The sequence below is a fragment of the Balaenoptera physalus genome (assembly GCF_965194825.1).
Source record: "Balaenoptera physalus genome assembly, chromosome: 2".
NCBI classification, from domain to species: Eukaryota; Metazoa; Chordata; class Mammalia; order Artiodactyla; family Balaenopteridae; genus Balaenoptera; species Balaenoptera physalus.
In genome coordinates, this window is record NC_138883.1 from 162,336,840 (window position 1) to 162,359,465 (window position 22,626).

General features: G+C 40.3%; 1 protein-coding gene across 22 annotated transcripts in view; it reads left to right on the forward strand.

Moving 5' to 3' along the window:
• Positions 1-22,626, forward strand: part of PARD3 (par-3 family cell polarity regulator) — a 627,365-nt gene that overhangs the window by 432,512 nt on the left and 172,227 nt on the right. For 19 of the 22 annotated variants that reach the window (XM_082449635.1, XM_082449618.1, XM_082449622.1 and 16 more), the window contains one exon: positions 19,304-19,414. The exons of the other annotated variants lie outside the window; for them this stretch is intronic. In XM_082449635.1, coding sequence (XP_082305761.1) covers positions 19,304-19,414 — 111 coding nt within the window. The remainder of the gene's footprint in view (positions 1-19,303; positions 19,415-22,626) is intronic. 22 annotated transcript variants of the gene reach the window in all.

Below are 22,626 nucleotides of genomic sequence, written 5' to 3' on the forward strand. Positions count from 1 at the left end.
CAAAATAATTCTTAAGGACTCAGGAATTTTACTGTTAATTAAAAATTACCAGTTGCCACATCCCCTTGTCCACAGCTGACCCTCAAACTGGAACGCTAGCGACGATGATTTTGAAAAGGCTTTCCTCCTGCTCTGCTCTCTCAGGATGGCCCCCTAGTCCTGTGAAGGCTCTGACGTCCTTCCTGTTTTCGCACCTCGTTTCCCTTCCCTTTCTACACACCTTCGCGATGGATCCATCACTGCTGTCTCGTTTATTTTTTTCTATTAAAATAATTGTGAGGCTGTTCGTCCTTTCCTGGGAGTATGCCCTCAGCGTCGACTTCCTCTTCTGATCATCCGGTGTTTGTTTCTTCTGCCCCCTCTGTCTCACCCACGCCCCGTCCCTGCCGCCCACAGCAGCACCTGCCTGGCCCTTGGATGTGCTCAGCCCTGGGGCCTCCCCTGGGAGGCCCTCCCGGCTCCGTGCCGCCTGCCTCGGTTCCTCCGCTCACTGTGTGCATCTGGGGTCCTCATGCCTGGCGTTGCCAGATTCCCACTGCTGCTTGCAGGGAAATAATTTATCTAATTCCTGCTTCTATAACTGATTTTAGCCGTCAGGAGAGCATCTCAAGTGTACTTTTGAATTCCTAGAATTTCAGGTTTCTTTTCTTTCCTATTTGATTTTATCTGCTTTTAAAATATAATGCCGAAAACATTTTTAATTGAGAAAAATGAGAGCGTCTACTTTATCTCAGTATAGGTTGATTCTGGAACAGTTTCAGACAGTTACTCTAAGAAGAGGGCGGTTTTCCTTTGGTGTGTCTCTAGCGCCTAGCTGCAGCCGCTTGGCAATGGCAAAGCACTGATAACCACTTGTGTAGAACACTCTCTACTGCACACCCAAGCTGTCCTAAGCACACCCGGGAAAGGCGATTCCCCTAAAATAAACTTGGTGTGATGTGTCTCCACATTCAGGTAAGTATAAATGAGCAGTAAACCTCCTGATGGGCCATCATATTTGATAAGTAATTCTATTAAAGATTAACTTTCACGGCTCCTTTGCAAACTGGCAGGTGAGAGTAGAGATCTGGGGCCAAAGAAGTCTTGTGAAGGGCAGCGCCTTCCCTAGATGGTGCTTCGGGCAGGAAAGGCACTTACCTGCTGGGGGGTGCGATGTGGGCCTCTGGTCCTGATTACTTCTTTTTTTTTGTTTATCGAAGGACAGTTGATTTACAGTGCTGTGCCAGTCTCTGCTGTACAGCAAAGTGACTCGGTTATACACGGATAGAATTCTTTTTTTTATATTCTTTCCCGCTGATTACTTCTTAAGGGAACTGCCTCGTCCTCCCACCATATCCAGTGCCCTCTCTGTCACCCCGCCAGCTGTGCTGTCGGGTGACTCGGAAGCAAGGGCAGTAGGTTTGTGCAGCCCCGCATCTCACACAAGGGTCACCTGGGCAGTGAAATGAATTCTGAGTGTTTCACTCCTCACCTGGAAAGAATTGTTTCCAACCATGAGGGGGCGGATTCTTTTCAAGTCCGTTTATGGAGTGTGTATGATTCTTTGGTAATTGTGAGGTAAAAGCTTTAACCCACACATTCCACGCATCCTTACTGGAGGCCTGCTCCAGGCGGGCTAGGCTCGATGCCAGGTGCGGGGGATTGTGTGCCGGGTGTCACGGGAGCCCGAGGGGGCCCTGGGCCTCAGGAGGAGGCCTGTAGGGGTTGAGGGGGGCTCAGGGAGCCGGTGGGCCCAGCCCGGGAGGCAGAGGCAGCCTCCCTCCGGAAGATGACCTCAAAACCGAGGTCCTACAGATGTTGTGACTTCTGTATCTGAAGGGGCTTTTGGAGGAGAGGAGGAGTTTTCATCAGAGGGATTCAGACTCCTCTGATGTGATCCTCAGCAGGAGACACATTCCACCTGTAACCCAGCGAACACATACGCGCCAACAACTCCAGTAAACGTTTTGCCGTCTGATCGCTGCCCTTCCTCCTCGTGATGGGCTCTAATGCTGAGCGGCATCGGAGTATAGAGGTTGAGGGCCTGGAATCTGAAGTTAGATGGCTCGGGGCCAACTCCCAGCTGTACCCTCAGCAGCCTTGGGTTTAGGGCAACTTCGTGAACACCTTTGTGCTTTACTTTTCTCAATTGTGAAGTGTGGCTCATAATGGTGGCTGCTTTCCAGGGTTGCTTGGAAGCTCAAGTGAGCCGATATGTACAAAGCACTTTAGAACCCCTCCTGGCACAAAGAATGCGCTATGTAAACGCTAGCTGTTGTAGTCATTATTATTGTTCGGTAATTCCATTTTCAAAAAAAATGTTGAGTCCCACCAAATCAGTTTTACATCTTTAATGGGTTGCAACACCCAATTTGAAAAATGCTGTTTAGGTGGTAGAAATCCTCTAGGTTTGCAGAGGTGTGGGGGGAGGAGCCTGGAGGCATTTGAGAAGCAGGGTGGCGCATCGTGAAGGGCTCATGACTCAGGACCTTATCCTGAGGACGCTGGGAAGCCTTTCGAGAGAATGGCTTGATAAAATTTACATATTTTTAGAAAATTATAATTTTTAATTTTAAAAATTAAAAGGGCTGAACCAGAGAGAACGCAGGAACTCTGTTAGGTCTCTGTTGTAAAAATCATCGCCAGAAATGGTGGTGGCCGAGGGGACAGAGATACAGTATACATTTCTCAGGAGGAATGTAGGGGACTTGATTGTTTGGTTAGATATAAAAAACAAAAGACAAGGAACAGTAAGAAATAATTCCATGTTCTGGCCCGATCAGCTGGGTGGATTGTCACGTGCAGACAGGAAAACCCTGGAGGAGGATCGTATTTGTGTACTCGGAGGAGAGTGACATGTTGAACCTGGTGTTTACTTGTCTGCAGGTAAAAGTGGAGGCGACAGAGGCAGAGGAGGGGGAGGCCTGGCGAAGTGGAGATTTGGGAGCTGAAGACAGAGAAGGTGACTCTGAGCCCGGGGCAGTATCAGTGGAGGGGCTGCCCGGGAATTGTGTGCAGGGACAGAGGCCAGAGCTCTGAGGACACTTCAGATGCCCGGGGGCTCAGCATGGGGACTCAGTTGGCAGGAGGAGATGCTGGTGACCCAGGAGAGGCCACTGCAGAGAGAGGAGTAAAACCAGAAAAGTGTGGTCGTCAAAGCCAGGGCAGGAGTACGTTTCTTTTTTTAAAATTATTTTATTTTATTATTAAAGTATAGTTACTGTATAGTATTATATGTTACAGGATGTCAACATAGTGATTCACAATTTTTAAAGGTTCCACTCCATTTATAGTTATTACTCAATATAAACCATTGGCTATATTCCCCGTGTCGTACAGTATATCCTTGTATCCTATCTTACACCCAATAGTTTATACCTCTTACTCCCCTATCCCTAATTGCCTCTCCCCGCTTCCCTCTCCCTACTGGTAACACTAGTTTGTTCTCTATGTCTGTGAGTCTGCTTCTTTAAAGAATGAAATTTTGCCATTCGCAGCAACGTGGATGGACTTGGAGGGCGTTATTTTGCTAAGTGAAATAAATCAGACTGAGAAAGACAAATACTGTGTGATATCACTTATATGTGGAATCTAAAAATACAACAGACTACGAGTGCATTTCTTACTCGTTAGAAGGATGTGCTCCCACCAAGGAGTCACAAGTGCTCATGGCTTTGGCTGCATGGGAGCTGCTGACATCAGGAGGTGTCCCTGGACCCGTGTTGAATGGTGACCATTGTTTCGTGCTATACTTTAGTGTCTCTGTATGATGCCAGTAGTGACAATCTCCTGACGCTAATTGTTGTTCCAAGTTAAGGATATTATATATCAACTCCTGTTTCAAGAAGCAAAGCTCTTTTTTTTTTTCCCCAACACTCTCTACACAAGCACAGAAACCTGTGCCAGAATTCCCTGTTTTTGAGCAGTAGAAATGATGTTTTAAGTGGCATGTTAATCCCAACTGCAGATTTTCACAGAGGTTTGTAGAAATTAGGATTCGAGGAATTAATTTTTTTTTAAGTAAGTTATTACCAAAATATAACTTGGAAGAAAGATGAATAAAATGATGAAATGGTTTTGTTGACTGTGGGATCGCTGTCTCCTTCGAGGTGGGAGAATTTATCGTCTCCCATCTCTGTCCTGTTCCCTCCTGTTGGCAGTTGTGGGGTTGCTGTGCACGTGACCCGAGCGGGTGGACCCTGATGACTCAGATGCTACGTGACAATAGGACCCTCCTCCACTTTTCTCTCAAAACAAGAAAAATCCTGAGGTCAGATAAATTGCTTGCTTCATCAAAGAACCAGCTTTAAAATTACCTTGTGTGAAAGATTTTTTTTTTAAAAAATATTGTGGCATTTAACCATTATGATACCTACTCAGGAGTCCTCATTTTCAGACTCTGCTTTCCCAGGACATATTTTCCCAAGATTCATAAGTGCTTCCATTCCCGTGGCTTCAAAAAAAAAAAAATTTTTTTTTTTAATAAACTGTGATTTGCAGATACCTTTGTTTTTCAAGGCAACACTGCTCATGTTTTATGTTCCGTCCAAGGGGATATGAAGTTTTGGCTATGTTCAAGCTCTTAATGGGTTTATATACTGTTGAATTGGTATATTGAACATGCCCGTGATTTTCGTTTATTGCCCTTTCCTGAAGGGTTCCTGGCTGTGCTTTGCTTATATGCATCATTTTTAAAAACCTTTTTATTATTTTTATATGCATTTTTGCTATCATGAATCATTCTGTGTATTCTGTACTTTATAACCATTGCTGCATTCAAAAACATTGCAACTAGATTTCTTTCTGGAAATATATTTCCCAGGAAAGTGTAGAATTATATGAATTTCCTGCTGTGACACAATTTTGACTTCTTTTATATTTTCAGTAATAAGGTATTATAAACTAAGTAATTATTAAAAAGCAAAAAATGTAACTAGTTAGCTCTTGTTTGGTCATAGTTAGAAACCATTACAAAGCTTTAGAAGGTTATTACTAAGATTTTAGATCTGTCTTCTCAACTTCAATGAACAAATAGAAAAAAAATTATATAACATTTTCCCTATGGAACTCTTTTCTTGAAAGGTCCCATATTTAAATATAGTTTTATCCATGTGGGTCTTATTATCTCTACTGTCAAAGTTTTATGCTTTTTCTCTTAGAGTAGACCCCCGTCTAGCCTGGCAAAACTCGTTTGAACATTATTTTTCTTGTGAGATGGGAGTTATATAATTCACTAAAGCAGGATTTTTCATACTGTTTCCAGATACTCTGGTCAGCAATAGAACAGGATATTTTCTTCTAGAAGTATCTTCCACTGTCCTGCATACATGCAGCTGAGCTGCAGCTGTCTAATTAGAGAGAAACACCATTAACAGCCAAATAATAAAAAGTGTGTGAAGGTGTCTCTGCTCCCCCACTGGAGAAATGCCCACATAGCATCAAAAACAATGAGGGGAAATGAAATCACTTCTGACTCAGGGAGTGTGGTTTGCTTCTTGTTTTCTACTGAGAAGTCTTTGTCAGCTCGAATGGCGGTATTATCCTGAATGGAGGAGGCTCCCTTTGGTGGGTGTTTTGGTTCTCATTTAGTTCTGCTCTTTCCCTCTTGGAAGGCTGTTGGCCCCATCCTGCTGTCCCTTGGCCACCATGGACTGACTGTGAGGGTGGCATCTTGAGGAGAAAGTTAGTTGCCGGGAACTGTAGGACTGAACCTGTTGAGGTATTGATGTGAAGATGAGATCCTTTCCAAAGATGTTGCAAAGAATATAGTCTCCTTTCCTTTATTTGGGAATCTGAATACCTGAAAGGAAACACTCCTTCTTGCCTTCTTATCTCCGTGCTTTTATCTGTGAGAAATTGTTTTGGTTGTAGCACAATAACTGTGGTTAAAAGAAGACACGGCTTATTTTTCTCTAATTTAAAAGAGGTCTGAAGATTGACCAATCCAAGCCTTGTATGGTGGCCCCAGAGCATCAGCAATGTCACTACCTCCTTTTTACTCAGCCATCCTTAATATGTATTTCTTTATTTTTTTAATTGTGGTAAAGTACATATAACATTTACCATCTTATCCGTTTGGAAAAAAAAAAACTTTTTACATTGAGGTATAGTTAATTTACAATGGTGTGTTAGTTTCAAGTGTACAGCAAAGTGATTCTGATATATATGTATATATTCTTTTTCAGATTTTTTCCGTTATAGGTTATTATAATATACTGAGCATAGTTCCCTGTGCTATACAGTAGGTCCTTGTTGTTTACCTATTTTATATATAGGAGTGGGTATATGTTAATCCCAACTTCTTAATATGTCTTGCCCCTCCTCATCCCCTTTGGTAAACACAAGTTTGTTTTCTGTGTCTGTGAGTCTATTTCTGTTTTGTAAATGAGTTCATTTGTATCATTTTCTTAGATTCCACATAAAAATGATCTCATATGATATTTGTCTTTGTCTGACTTACTTCACTTAGTATGATGACCTGTAGGTCCATCCATGTTGCTGCGAATGGCAGTATTTCATTCTTTTTTATGGCTGAGTAACATTCCATTGTGTGTGTGTGTATACATACACAAATATATGTGTGTGTGTATATATATATATATATATCTATATATATATTATATACCACATCTTTATCCATTCTTCTGTCCTTGGACATTTAGGTTGCTTCCATGTCTTGGCTCCATCTCAACAATTTTCACATTGCTGTGTAACCATCATCACAATCCATCCCCAGCACTCCTTTCATCTTGTAAGACGGAAACTCTGTCCCCTTTAAACAGTAACTTCCCGTTCTCCATCCCTCACCCCTAGCAACCACCATTCTAACTTTCTGTCTTTCTGAGTTTGACTACTCAAGGTATTTCATGTAAGTGGAATCACGCAGTATGTATCTTTTTTTGACTGGCTTCTTTCACTTAGCATAATGTCCTCAAGTTTTAACCATGTTGTACCATGTGTCAATATCTCCTTCCTTTTCAAGGCTGAGTCATATTCCGTTGTATGTATCGACCACGTGTTCTTCGTCCATTCATCCATCCACAGACACTTAGTTTGCATCTGCCTTTCGGCTGTTGTGAAGGATGCTGCTGTGAACACGAGTGTCTTAACGTGTGTTTGTGTCCTCACTGTCACTTCCTGGCGACAACTCTGAGCATCTTGTCGGAATCCTAAGCAGGAAGGGGAAGAGGCAGCTGCTAGTGGAGGGAGCCCCCTTTGTAAGGGTCTTCCCGGAAGTGCCGCCATCCACCTCGATGAGCCAGAAACGGAGACTCACGATGATAATGAAATAGTTAATATATATGGAGTGCTGGTATGTGCCAACACCGGGAATGTGTCGTCCATTTAATTCTCAAAATAAATCCGCGAGGGTGGTCGCATTTCATCCAAGAGGTTTAGTGCGTTGTCCAAGGGCAGTGCGTCACATAGCTAGTAAGAGGGAACGCTGGGATTTTAACCCAGGAATCTGGCTCCAGTGTTATGCTCTGAACTACTATCTTCTGTTCCTGTTTTCAGAGGAGCTGGGGAAAATAGTTTTATCTCAACTAGGCGTATGTCCTCTCCCTACCAAATCGGGGCTCCGCTTCGATGGCGGAGGAGGAGAATGGATATGAGTAGGCAGCTAGCAGAGTCTGCCCTGGAGCGCCTGGCCCTGGGAGCTGCCTCTCCATCTCACGGTTTCTGAAGCCCGGGGGCCTCTGGCCTCTGAAATTGCAGCTGCTCCGTAGCACTGGATTGCTGGCCACTGTCACGCTGCCGTGCCAGCCAAGCCCCACCACCACCTGCCACGTCATTTTGGCTTCACCCAAAAGACGGGGAGTAGACCACAAATCCTGGAATACCTGATTATATCTACCACTTGAAGTGGTCATGATCTCCCCATCGTAGGGAGCCTAGAGGAGCAGGCTGGAAACACAGGAGGAGGGGCTGAATATACAGATATTTTTGTTCGAAAATTGTTTCTGTTATTTACTGAGTAATGGTTTCTGCCAGCAGTGCGTTACCTGTTTAAAAACATTGTATTTAATCTTTGCTACTACTACTTTTTATAGTTAGTATTTTTATTATTATTTGATAGTGCCAATTGCCACACATCAGATAACCCATGTCTTTTTTTTTTTTTTTTTTTTACAAATTTATTTATTTATTTATTTGGCTGCGCTGGGTTTTCATTGCTGTGCACAGGCTTTCTCTAGTTGTGGTGAGGAGGGGCTACTCTTTGTTGCGGAGCATGGGCTCTAGAGTGCAGGCTCAGTAGTTGTGGCGCACGGGCTTAGTTGCTGTGAGGCATGTGGGATCTTCCTGGACCAGGGCTTGAACCCGTGTCCCCTGCATTGGCAGGCGGATTCTTAACCACTGAGCCACCAGGGAAGTCCAACCCATGTCTTTCTGATTTTGGAGTAGAAGTTCTCAGTCAGTGTTCTAATGTTGATTGTACAACTTTGGTGCCTTTTTAACCCACTGATTTGTATGGATATATTCCCCCAATATTCCAGCTAGATCTTGTCTTCTGGGACTTAGATGGTCATCAGCATTCAACCTTAATCATCTCTGTAGAAAGAGCTTTCCTTCTTTAGTGTGGAGGAAGTAGTCCTGAAATAAATGATTGGTTAAGACCAATCACCTTCTACTATCCTTTGAATCCTCTTCTTCTTTGTAAATAATAAGGCTATCCCATTGAACTTAGGTGTTTGTCTTAAACCCTAGCCCCGTAGTTCTCAACCCCCAGGAATTTGCTCCACAGGGGACTTTGGCCGTGTCTGGTGACTTATATGGTTGTCACAAGTGGGGAGGAGGTGTGCTGGCATGTGGTGGCTGGAGGCCAGAGATGCTATTTAACAGCCTACGATGTACAAGGACCCCCTCACCCCACACACACAGGACAATGCCAAGGTCAAGGAACCCTGCCCAAGCTCAACTGCTGTCCAAGATGCAACTGAGTTGTTGACCGTCAGATAAGTTTCCCTGGATGCTTTGGTGTTTTATGTCCGATTGTCTCTGGTCCATCTATCAGCAATACATCTCAGCCGTCATTGTGTGTGGAGGACCCCTGCTTAAGAGTTAAAATTACATCGACCACTTTCGAGTATTTTACAGTCTAGTTGATGTTACGCCATTTAAGAAGCTTACGTGGTGACCTTTCTTACAGTTTATTTTGAATGTGATTTCAGTGCAATAAAGATTTTGCTTTACTTTTAACTTATAAATGAACATGAAGAACCTAAGGGGCATTCGAAGGGGTTGAGGTCAGTCTAAGAGGGAGAAGGGTATTCTGTAGTGGAAAGAACTTGGGGTTTAGAGTTTGAAGCCTTCTTTTCCCACCCCAGCTCCACCATCTCTGGCATTTAACTCATCAGCCTCAGTTTCCTGATCTCCACTTTCTTCACATTTCGTTTTAAGAATGAAATGAAAGACTGTGTATTGAAAGCTTTTTGAAATTTTAAGGTGCTGCATATCTGTCAGCTCCTGTTGTTTACGTTCTTTTCTCCTGGGCTTTTCTCCCCTTAGATTAATTATTCCTGTGTTAGTTCCTAGATAAATATTCTGAGTGCCTTTGCTAAAAAAAAGATGTATAGTTTATTTCTATCCAGAAATATGTGTGTATACATATATATGTGTGTGTGTGTGTATTGCCCTCAATGAAATGAGATTTACTAATATACCATGATTATACTAGTTTAGACCAGACAGGTCGAACTTCAGCCCAGGAAAAGCAACATAATGATATCCTGTAACAGCTGCTGTAACTGGGGAGACTTGGGGATTTAAACTGACTGTGAGTGGTGTTGGCTCCGGTTCCAGGAGGGTTTGTTGGACAAACATGCGTGTTCTGACAGAGCCCCACTTACGCCTTGTGTTTGCCAGAGAGTCATGGAGCCTCAGACCACACAACAGGCAGTGCAGCCGTGACAGTTCTTAGGAGTTGGAAGTGAGTTGGGATGAGAGGAGTTCCAGGGCAGTGCACAAATCTGCAAGTTCTGTATTGGAACGCTTATTGAACTCTTTAGCCAAATAAGGGAAAATGTGGTGGTTGGCCATTTGTCAGATTTCATGTCCCCTTCCCAGGAGGGGCGTGCTGATTGGAGGGGAGACCCTAAACCTGTCTCTTCCTCCTGAGCCCCTGTCATTCGATCCCTGAACCCATCCCAAGATTGTGGATCGCAGTTACCAGCTGGGTTCTTACCCACGGGTGAGTCATAAACAATACTCAGTGCTGTGCGTCCTGGTGGAGTGAAGCCCCAGCACAGAAGAATAAAGAAAAGAGCCATTGCCAGTTTTTGGTGTCACACGGTCATCTTCTGTATGTGTTAGACTTGCCAGGACCCAGGTGTGCTGTAAGAACACCGATTTTAACCAAGTCTGTGGCCTTAGGTGCTTTGTTCTTTAAGAGGGTGATGTGAGTTGGGTAGACAGTGGGTGTGGGCGTGAGGCCTGAGGAGCTACAGCCCCGGGGCGGCATTGCTTGTTTTTCTTGGTCTAAGAATTAGGTGTGGCCTCCAGCTCTGGGTAATTTGCCTGCACAGCCCTGTTGGGCCTTAAAAGAACGTGTCAGCTCCTTAATGTTAAATCTGAATATGCAAATCAACTGAAAGATAAAAAATGAAAAGCTCTGACTCCTAATTTACTCTGCAGAGAGTATTCTCAGAAATGTGAATCATCAGAAATTGTTTCCTATCATCGACAGAAAAAAGTGCTGACTGACACCTTAACTTTACAGATAATGAGATCTTTGGGGAAGTTTTAATCTTTCATAGTTTCCCTGGAGTTGTTTCCTTCCTCTCCTCCCCCAAACGCCAATGACCACGTTATCTATCTGTCTTTACCACTTTCATTTGCTCATAAACATAAGGATAAGAATATATTGGAGGGTGTTTTAGCTGTACCTGTAATTAGGTATGTCGTATCAATAGTCAAAACATAGAATTTGAATCACAATACATAATTAACTGAGGGTGAGTATTTCTGAGTCAAAAAAGATACCCTTAAGCTGTGCGTGTGTTTACATTACTTTCTCAGCATTTATAACCTGGATGCCAGTTTGAGCATCAGATAGGCAGATGGTAACAGAAATTATTAGAATTATCTTTGTTACTAAATACTCCTGACTTTGTCCTAACAGAAAAAAAAAAAAAAGGTATGTTGTAAAGTATCATTCCATCTTTTACTTTTTCTTCTTTCAAGTGCCCTTTTAAATAGATGTGTTTTTTGACTTAGGTCTCATTAACATTTCTTCTAGGAACTGCCTTTGGGGCAGTACCACTTATTAAATTGTTCTGATGCTTTAGGAAAAGGAAAACCATGGTAACCAGATATAGGGTGTGATTATTTGCCTCTAACGTGGCGAAGTGTTGGGTTTAACAAAAGAAGCTTAATACAAATGTTCCAATTGACCCTTCTCATCACTCAGGCTGCTTAGAGCTCAATCAATCTCTCATTATTATCAGAGTTATTCTAGCAAAGGCAGCAGTGATAGTTTTTTCATAATCACTCCTTGAGCCAAATGTAATTTGCAATTTGTAGTATTGTATTATGAAACAATAATGCATTAAAATGAACAGTGTAAGAATTAGGAGTATAGTGGTAGAGAAAGGATCCAGAGAAGTAGTTGTGGGACACACTCTCTCAAAATCATTTAAAGTGGACATGGCTGATTTCAATGCCAAATTAAGCATTTAGAAAAATCAGACTTGTGTCTTGTTTTTACTATATTTAATTGTGTGTGTGTGTATATATATATATTTTTTTAATCTTATATGTAATAATATATATATTATTTATTATAAAGTCAATGTAGTAGCTGGGGGAAACAAAAAAAATTACTTAGCATATTATTTGCCTTTGCATGTTTGGTGTTTTGGGTTAGCGTAGTTTGATTATCTGTGTGGGTATGTTTTGAAAAAAAATGAGGCATATCAAGCCTTATAAAAATCCTGTATGGCACAGTCATTACTGATTGACCGCTTTTTACAAAGAGGAATTTATTTACTACAGGAAGTATGTAGTGTGGTCCATAGACTAGCTGATGTCAGGGAAGCTTTAATATCATAATTAAGATATACTTTCACCCATCTTCTGTCATTTGACTTGAATGGCTCTAAGTATAGATTGTAAATATTATTTCACAGTTATTTATGTGTTCATCTTGTGTTTTGAAGGATTACTGTGCTTGCTTGTTTTTTTTTTTTTCCTTAAGCCTTTATATCTGGATCCCGTGCTTTTTGGTGTGTGTGTGTGTGTGTGTGTGTGTGTGTGTGTGTGTGTGTGTGTGTTTGGTTTGGTTTTTAAGATCTTTGGAGTTTATGATGATTCTTATAAAGTCAAAATTGATAATGTGCTGGGTTCAGTTTCTTAACTGCTTTACTATTTCCTTGTCCATATCCGTCCTGGACTCCTGCAGTGTCGGGTTACTAGGCATATCTGTGCATCCTTGATTCGATAACACAGGCTACGAAGGGGAAGAATGCACTTCTAAGGGCATTTAATGGGGGTCCTGAGAAGGATATGTTGTCCATTAAGGGAACATCACATGTCTGAAGGCTGCTCTAGCTTGGTTAAGTAGAAGCTATATTTTCTTTAAAAAAAAAAAAAAGTCACTTATTTTTTTCCTGGATGCCAAGCAACACAAATTTAGTTTATTAAATCTAATCAGACTAGCACTGATGAAAACCGTACACAATCAAATAATGATTCTCAAGTTTGCAGATTTCCTTTCAAAGAGAACCCCTGCTACACTGTGCTGACTTAAAACTGCATCCCATTTGACAAAAGCACTATCAAGTTGTCATGTACTCTTTGCGAGGCTGCTTCTCATCATGGTTGATTACCAAGATGTTTTTTGCCTAAATGGGAGCTTTCTGCTTTTCCTAATCAGCCCTCTTTTCCCTGATTGATCCAGCATTGCCACAAGCCACTGCTGAGCAAATCGGTACACAATCATGGTAGCAATTTCTTTAAATGTCACTAAAATATGGAAGATCCTGTATGGGAAGGACACATTAGAAAGGACTTTTTTCCCCTCGTTTATAAAATGGAGGCTGAGGTACACACACACAAAAAAGGTAGGGCCAGAAACCACGAGCACATCATCATACAAGAGAAATGCACGCAGTGACTTCTTGCTGTTTTACCCGCTGATTGGGTTTGGGCGGTTTGACACGCTTCTGCCGTTGCCTGGCATGATTTGCATATATTACGCAGACAGCGTTGACTTCTGGAGTGTCATTGCACTTAGAAATATTGGCAGTGTCCTAAAAATGGTTATGTGGCAGTTTGTGTGATCCTCTCCAACGATTAGAATCAGTTCTTGACCTTGCGTCTGAACTCCTGGCCTTCATAGAAAAGTTCATGCAGGAACAATGTCCCTTGGACCTCCTTGCTGCCAGCAAGACAAGATTTATCTCACTGATTTCACCCAAGACGTTTTAACCAGATGCTCTCAGTATAAAAGCATAGAGTGACTGGCTGATTTGGAGGTGGCTGGGTGTGGTAATAAAAAGAGTCTTGGGCCCGAATTCTGGTTTTGCTGCTTACTTGCTAGATGACCTGTTAAATCACTAAATCGCCCTGTGCTTCCTGAGGTTTCCCCTAAAGAACACATACCTAATATGCCGGTTATTGGAATCAATGAGATCAAGTATACATAAATAAGAATTCAATATATTCTAGTTAAGTGTTGTTAAGTGAGCAAAAGAGCCTTCAACAGGTGCTCAGTTCTACGTCTCACTTAGGAGTGAACTTCATGGGTCTGGGAATTTCATTTTCTCTAGGAGTGTCCAAGTTCAGACCCACCAAGGTCTTTTTTTTTTTTTTAATAAATTTATTTATTTATTTTTGGCTGCATTGGGTCTTTATGGCCGCGAACAGCGGCTACTCTTCGTTGCGGTGTGCGGGCTTCTCATTGCGGTGGCTTCTCTTGTTGCGGAGCATGGGCTCTAGGTGTGGGCTTCAATAGTTGTGGCACGTGGGCTCAGTAGCTGTGGCGCACGGGCTTAGTTGCTCTGCGGCATGTGGGATCTTCCCGGACCAGGGCTCGAACCCGTGTCCCCTGCACTGGCAGGCAGATTCTCAACCACTGCACCACCAGGGAAGCCCCCACCAAGGTCTCTTAAACTCACTGAGGTGAACTGAGCTCTGTTCCTGACTCGCAAGGTGACTTTGCACAGCTCGGCATGCAGATCTCTTGGGCCTCAATTACCTTGTCTGTCAAATGAAGACATTGGACAAGGTGACTCATCTCTAGGCTTCCATCTTCAGACATATGTGCATGTGGAGCTTCAGTGCACTTGGACAGGAGTGCAAGAGAGCAATCTGCAGAGACACATGGCTAGATTTTTATTTTCTTCAGCTAAAATTTAGAGCAGTTATCTTTTAGGACTTTAAGGCAAAAATCAGTTCCTAAGTTCATCACCGGGGTGATGAATTAAGGGAAGTCACCGCTCGCACCAGGAATGTGGGGTAAGATGATACGAGAATTAACTGATAAAGAGTTTGTAGAGAAACTTGGATCCAAAACCATTTAGGAAAAGTATCACTCAAAGGACTACAGAGGAATGAGGTTAAAAGCTGGTGATTTTGCTTTGGTTTGAGTGAACGTGTGTCCTGAGGCATACAGGTTGCTGATGGGGATGCAGGAATGGCACAGGACACGGTCTTCAGTTTTGCTCTATAGGTTCTTGAACTTGGTCCACTGGGCAGCTGGCATCTCTCAAGGATCTTTAGGGCCCTGGCACATTAGTATAGCAGGCAGTGGTCAAAGACGGGGTAGCACAGTGGCTGTACCGACACATGTGTCCACCAGAAACTGGAAGGTTCCAGAAAGAGACAGCGAGTTCCTGGAGAAAGGGAGTGATTAAATCACGTGATGGTGCACATATGCAGAAATGAGGGGAAAACATAGGGCAGGGGGTGGAGTTAGAAGACTGTGTTGACCATACCAGTGTGGGAGTTGGGTGTGGGGGGTAGGACACAAGGCTTCTGGTAGCTGACACTGAATTTGGATTTGTGCCATTTTCACTTCTCTCCCCAGCCAAGCAGTATCACTTAACCTATACATTTCTTAGGGTAAATAGTAAGACAAGTCTTATAGCAAAGCCCTCCTTAGACATGAAGACCTCTGTAATTAGCAGTGAGAAATACCAGACTTCTAGGTGACATTTCAGTGAGTTTTTTTGGAAGAAAATCTTATTTTAAAAATTATTTCTCAAAACTTACAAGATAATTGGTTCTAGATAGTCTGTTCATCTATTTTTAAATATAGCAGCAGATTTCTTTAGACTTTCTTTTTTCCTCTATTGTGTTTTCAAATATGATATTAGGAAAAGCCCTTTCATTGCAAAACCAATTTTATTTTTATTTTATTTATAGCAGGATGCTGTGTGTTATCATTCAGCCTAATCTTTCCTAAAGATCTCTAATTTTAGTAGCAGTAGAAAATATAGTAAAAATAGTTCAGTGTTATTTATACCACAGAGAGAATGAGGTTAATTTGCTAAAAACCAAAATGGTGGTTGAAAAGCACAGAACTCTTTATCAGTTAATTTTTCATGATGGCTCTTTCTATATAAAAGCAGCAGAATTTTGTTGCAATCCATTGTGACTGTTGGTTTGTTTGTTTTTTTCTTCCCGCATTCATCAACAAGTGCACATCTCGCCCATCAGTCTTTGCAGTAATAATATATATGGCTGATCTGGCAGACGGCAGTGATCTCATTTGTAGCATGTCATGGTAGAACCCATTTGGCAGATTACTTGGAGATTAGCTGAATGGAAACATCGCTGTATCCTTCATGAAGAAAGCCATATGTTTAAGCAAAGTTGCAATCAATTTCACTCTGATAAGACGGGCTCATCCACTGTATCCTTCTGTGAAAGGAGTATTCAGTGGCTTGTTGGCACTCTTTTCATTGTACCTTCTGTCTCCATGGGGCAGTACCTGTAGAGAAATTTTTCCCTACCAACTTTTTCTCAAGCTCTCTATTTTTCTTTTTGTCTCTATTTAAAAAAAAAAAAAAAAGGCCATTCTACTGTATTAATACATCCTAAGATTTGACCAAGAAGTTCTTCTAGAGGTGGCAGACATTTCTCTTTGAACATGTGTATGGGGTAGTCAGAAGGCAGTTCATGAAACTGACTCTTTGCTGGGAATGGGTTTGCTTCCTGGACATACTATTAGCACAATGTTTTTTCAGCTATGCTGTCCCTTGGAAAATGACCCATTTGAAATTCATCTGTGGCTTTTAAAAGATAATAAAATAAGTGTAATTGATGTCCTCCAAGTTTCTAAGCATCTTGCTATTAAATGATTGTCTTCATAGGTTGATTACTGATTTCAGCTGTGAAATTGACTTTGTGAGTACATGTATAGCTGAAATTTTTCAATGACCTCCCCTGTCCCCCTTTCAGAAAGAATTAAGCAACTATAAATTAAGATGAACACTAGAATAGATTGGCAATTAGAGTGATGAGGATATAGCTAATTCCTTTTTCTTTTTATACTCTAGAATGGTTGGTATATTTTTTTCACTTACAGTCTTTATTTCATTCTGTCAAAAAATTATAGCTGAGGGATCCATTTTTACCCCAGTTAACAAGTAATGTGCTGTGCTTTTATAGTATGCCTTAAAGAAATCACATAATTTATTAACTAAAGCAGGCATTAAGGGAAATGTCCAAATGCTAACCTATGAACATTTTATCTATGGTTTGTTCAGTTTTTCATACATTAATCTTGAAACTGTAGTTTTTAAAAGGAAAATATAACAGTTTGATAATAAATTTACAAATAATAAAATAGTATATTCTGGTGATTATGAGGCAGCCGAGGAAACTAATATTTTGACATCAAATACAATGAGAAAAAACTTCAGTTCCTAAATATGAGTTGGAATTCATAGGTTTTTTTTTTTTTTTTTTCTTTTTAGTCATGTGTATTTGAGATAAAAAACTGGAAGTTGGTAGACTGAGATAGAAAACGGAAACTTTCTTCACAAAATAGGACGAAGACCATTTAATAAAAGATTTTAACAATAGCTGATTAAATTCAGTGTTAGGTTTTGGGTTGAAAATATCGAAACTGCTTTAAAACATGGGAAAGTCAACCACCTCAATTTTTCCCCACATTATTAACTCAAAGGGCAGATTCTTCTTGGAAGATTAAACTGTACCTTTTGGTAAAGATAGATGATATATCTTGTATCATAGTGTTTCTCAAATATGGTACAGGGTTGAATGTATGTAATCTAGAATGTGAACCAGCAACACAAACAAAACAGGTCAGTATGACAACGTATTGTTTGAAGGATATTTATGAACTGAAAAACTAAATGGTTAAATGATTTACCTTTAGGAATCTGTATTATAAGTAAAATGTCACATATAGCTGATTCACTTCATTGTATAGCAGAAACTAACACAACATTGTAAAGCAATTGTACTCCAACTAAAAAAAAATAAATGTCATGTATTAAGATTTGAACTTGACGCTTTTCTTGAAGTTAGAATTTAATACATTTTATATTTCCAGAAGCCTCAATGTTGCAGAATTTTCATGATGGGATTCACATGGGCTTTAAATACCATCTACATGCTGATGACACTCAAATGAATTTGTCTAGCCCTGTCCTTAGATGCTCAATAAATTTTTGTCAAATGTTGGCTCCTCCTGAGATGTATCAGTTGTTTATGTTTGCTCTTTCATTTATTAATTCATTCTATAAAGACAATCATTATGCTTAACTCTTAGGCATTATTGATATATTGACAAAAACAAAGAGAAAGTTTTTAGCTTTAATGCTTTGTATTTATTAGTTTTAAAAGCATAGTACATAGTTTCTCCCCTGTGAGACATCATCAGTTTCGGGGCTTAAGTTCCCAGGGAGTTTTTCTTTTCTTTTCTTTTCTTTTCTTTTCTTCTTTTTTGCCACTGAAATGGTCTTCTAATTTCTAAATAACATTAAAATTTAAGGGTAGATTTGCTTTATGGAAGTTAATTTTACAGGCAGTTTTCAATGCCATTTAATAATACACATAATTTTGAAGGAATAGTGGTGGTGAGACTTTAACTTTTTTCTATTTTAACATCTTGAGAATTCTTTCCCTTACTTATTTCCAACATAGTGTTACTTTGGTGAACCCATGAGATATTCCCATGTACACTTCCTGCATAGACCAGTATTTGACATCAGGTTTATATCAAAAAAGAAAGACATATGCTCCCAGCCACACCAGTAATTGAGATACTTTTTTCTCTTTTATATCAGCTTTGGACCAACTCTTTTACTCATCTCTTTTTCAATATGATTAATTGTCACCATAAGCCAGATTCCTACTTTGTGCTTAGAAAATGCTTGGTATACTTTATATATTTATGAATACTTAGTTGAGTAACTGTCTATAAAAGATTTCTTTTTTGAAACATCTGGTGACCAAATCACTACAGATGAATATTATTTCAGGGGATGGAACACATGCCTTCCAGGCAACATGGTCTGGAGAAAAGTAGAAAAAAGTAACAGAGCAGGAAAAAGAATGGATACCAAGTCTGAGGTTTCTAAGGTATTTTGGATGCCCGAAGGGAATAATATTAGTGTTTTTTTGGAGAGCCTCGAATTCAGTGCCCATATGTGGAAATGTGTGTGCACTGTTTTTGAATTGCGTGTTTGTTCCTCATGTTTGTTTTTGATCAGATACAGATTTCCACGTCAAAGATGCCACATTCGGCGATAGCTTTTCATCAGATATAGGAACAGTATTTGTTGAGACTTCCTTAAGCTTTCAGTTTAATAAGCCCAAAGTACGATCACAGTGTAAATTATCCTTTTTACTTTGAACCTTGCAAATGTGACCTTGTTTGTCAGTGTTTAAACTATGAGGAATGTTGCCAATAAAACTGACTGTGAAAATAAAGAAGAATAGTTGTTTATGGAGAGATCATTAAAAAGATGATTGTGGATTATCATTCTGCAGTCCTGAGAGAACCCCACTCTGATGCAGATTTTTATCCTCCGCACCTGACGTACTAGGCACTCTGTTCTGTACATTTATGGATTGTGTGTTTAATAGGATGAACTGCAAGGATTTTGTTGTTATTTTTGTGTTGCCTAAAGAAAAATGGGTATGGAGGCCATTTCCAAAAAGGGTTTTCTCTGGAAAGTTCTAATGAAAAAGGATTAAAGTAATCTGATTGAAAATATTAATACTGGGCAGGAGACACTGGGGCCTCGTTTTGAGGATGCTGACACTTCATTGAGTGCATAGGTCTTTATCCCAAAAGAACGACAACGCGTTTTGTATATATTGACAAGTTAGAATTTTTTGTTATCAACAGGTTTGGCAAACATCGAAAAGATGACAAGATTGAGAAAACGGGTAAAATAAAAATGCAGGACTCCCTTACATCAGAAGAGGAGAGAGTACGGATGAAGCAGGAGCAGGAAAGGTAGATTTCAGTTATTTGGTTGAACCTTATTGGGGGAGGCTCTTTTGTTCCTTTCTACTCTTTCTTTCTTTTTTTTTTTTAATATAAAGAAATTGCATTTATTTTATTTTTGTTTTTTTCTGTGTCAATCCAGATACTGATGGTTGGATGAATACAGCGTAAAGAATGATTAAAAGAAAAAACCTTATATTTATTTGAGGCATTAAAATGAATTTTATTGGTTTTAGTTAAGATCTTTGTATAGGAGATGGTAGGGCATATGAGATCAATAAATCAACTAATGATCAATAAATCAATGAATGATCACTTAAAATCACAAAAAATATGGAAAATTCTGTCTAATTCATCTATGAGTATATAGTGTATTATAATAATTTTAAAGACATGCTCATCTGGAAATAAAACTCTTTGAGTTTTTATATCTCATTTAAAATATTTTGATTTCTAATAAGAATTGAGGAGGCTGTTGGTTTTTTACTATGTTGTTTTCCTAACAAATCTGACATCTATTTCTTTTTGCTCCTTCTATTTTGCTATCATATTTTGTGTGACATTTTTTACTTAAATTTTACTCCATCTCTTCCGGAAAGATTATTATCTATTGTTGAATCATTTCATGTCGGGAACCCAAAGACCAATGAAATGAATGAGAAGTCACTTGAAGCAGACACTTGAAATCCACTTTATGATCAATTAGAATTTTTCTCATTATAACTCGTGGGGGGATGAGAGAATCATCTCACCCTTGTATTATTAGAGTTTGCAGGCTTGGAGTGAGCGTCTCTGTAGCAGCTATTTCATTTCAAGCTGCCATAGCAAGAGCTACTATGCCTCTTTTACTTTTAATAATCTGGGGTATCAGGAACATCAGAAGCCTTGATCAAGGTTATAAAGCAAAATATCATCCACAGCTTAGGATTGTAACCCAGCATCTCTCAGGCCACGTCTGGTATTCTTACCATAATTCTAGAGTAGTGATACCTTTGATCTCATTCTTTTTTTTAATTTTTATTTATTTATTTATTTTTGGCTGTGTTGGGTCTTCGTTGCTGCATGCGGGCTCTCTATAGCTGCGGCGAGCAGGTGCTACGCTTTGCTGCGGTGCGCAGGCCTCCCACTGAGGTGGCCTCTCCCTGAGGTGGCCTCTCCCGTTGCAGAGCACGGGCTTCAGTAGTTGTGGCTCATGGGCTCTAGAGCACAGGCTCAGCTGCCGTGGCGCACGGGGCTCAGCTGCTCCATGGTATGTGGGACCTTCCCAGACCAGGGATTGAACCCGTGTCGCCTGCATTGGCAGGCAAATCCCCAACCACTGTGCCACCAGGGAAGTCCTGATCTCATTCTTAACAAGGAAAGTAAGAACTAGACAGGGTTTTCTTTAGAAGTGATTCATGTTTGGATATTTTTCATTCATCTTTCTCATACCCCTGAGGGTTGGGTTTTTTGTTTTTTTTGTGTGTGTGTGCTGGGATAGTTACTCCGATTCTCTGTTTTTAGCTTTGCAGATTATAAAATATATAAGTGGGGAAAATATGGACTTTTAATCTATGATGCAGGTTTGGGTCTATTCTTCTGGTTCTTCTCCGGTTTTTAAAAAAATCATTCCACCTTTCTTGCTTTCTCGACTCTCTCTAATCCTCACCAATTTGGGCATCCCCAAACTTATTAATAAACTCACTATTTTTAGACGACATGCAGTGTTCCTTAGTGTGCGGAATGTGGCATTTATGTGCTTAGGAGTATAAACATCTATCTGAAAAGACTTTCTTATCCTTTAAGGAAGAGTATACACCAGGTAGTGTATGAACTCAGATTTATCCACAGGCAAATATGTGATTTAATTAGAGAACAATCTAAGGGGTAGAAAGAAACATTATACTTCTCCCTATCTTGATGCCAGCCAGAGGGGGCAATGTCATTAATCCGACACCATTTTTCATATTCTAAATATTCCTTTTTTTGCAGTTTAAGATGAACTGCTCTATTTCTTTTTTTTTTTTAACATCTTTATTGGAGTATAATTGCTTTACAATGGTGTGTTAGTTTCTGCTTTATAACAAAGTGAATCAGTTATACATATACATATGTCCCCATATCTTTTCCCTCTTCTGTCTCCCTCCCTCCCACCCTCCCTATCCCACCCCTCTAGGTGGTCACAAAACACCGAGCTGATCTCCCTGTGCTATGCGGCTGCTTCCCACTAGCTATCTGTTTTACGTTTGGTAGTGTATATATGTCCATGCCACTCTCTCACTTTGTCCCAGCTTACCCTTCCCCCTCCCCGTATCCTCAAGTCCATTCTCTAGTAGGTCTGTGTCTTTATTCCCGTCCTGCCCCTAGGTTCTTCAGAACTTTTTTTTTTTATTCCATATATCCATGTGAGCATACGGTATTTGTTTTTCTCTTTCTGACTTACTTCCCTCTGTATGACAGACTCTAGGTCCATCCACCTCACTACAAATAACTCAATTTCGTTTCTTTTTATGGCTGAGTAATATTTCATTGTATATATGTGCCACATCTTTATCCATTCATCTGCTGATGGACACTTAGGTTGCTTCCATGTCCTGGCTGTTGTAAATAGAGCTGCAATGAACATTTTGGTACATGACTCTTTTTGAATTATGGTTTTCTCAGGGTATATGCCCAGTAGTGGGATTGCTGGGTCGTATGGTAGTTCTATTTTTAGTTTTTTAAGGACCCTCCATACTGTTCTCCATAGTGGCTGTATCAATTTACATTCCCACCAACAGTGCAAGAGGGTTCCCTTTTCTCCACACCCTCTCCAGCATTTATTGTTTGTAGATTTTTTGATGATGGCCATTTTGACTGGTGTGAGATGATATCTCATTGTAGTTTTGATTTGCATTTCTCTAATGATTAATGATGTTGAACATTCTTTCATGTGATTGTTGGCAATCTGTATATCTTCTTTGGAGAAATGTCTATTTCGGTCTTCTGCCCATTTTTGGATTGGGTTGTTTGTTTTTTTGATATTGAGCTGCATGAGCTGCTTGTAAATTTTGGAGATTAATCCTTTGTCAATTGCTTCATTTGCAAATATTTTCTCCCATTCTGAGGGTTGTCTTTTGGTCTTGTTTATGGTTTCCTTTGCTGTGCAAAAGCTTTTAAGTTTCATTAGTCCCATTTGTTTATTTTTTTTTCCATTTCTCTAGGAGGTGGGTCAAAAAGGATCTTGCTGTGATTTATGTCAT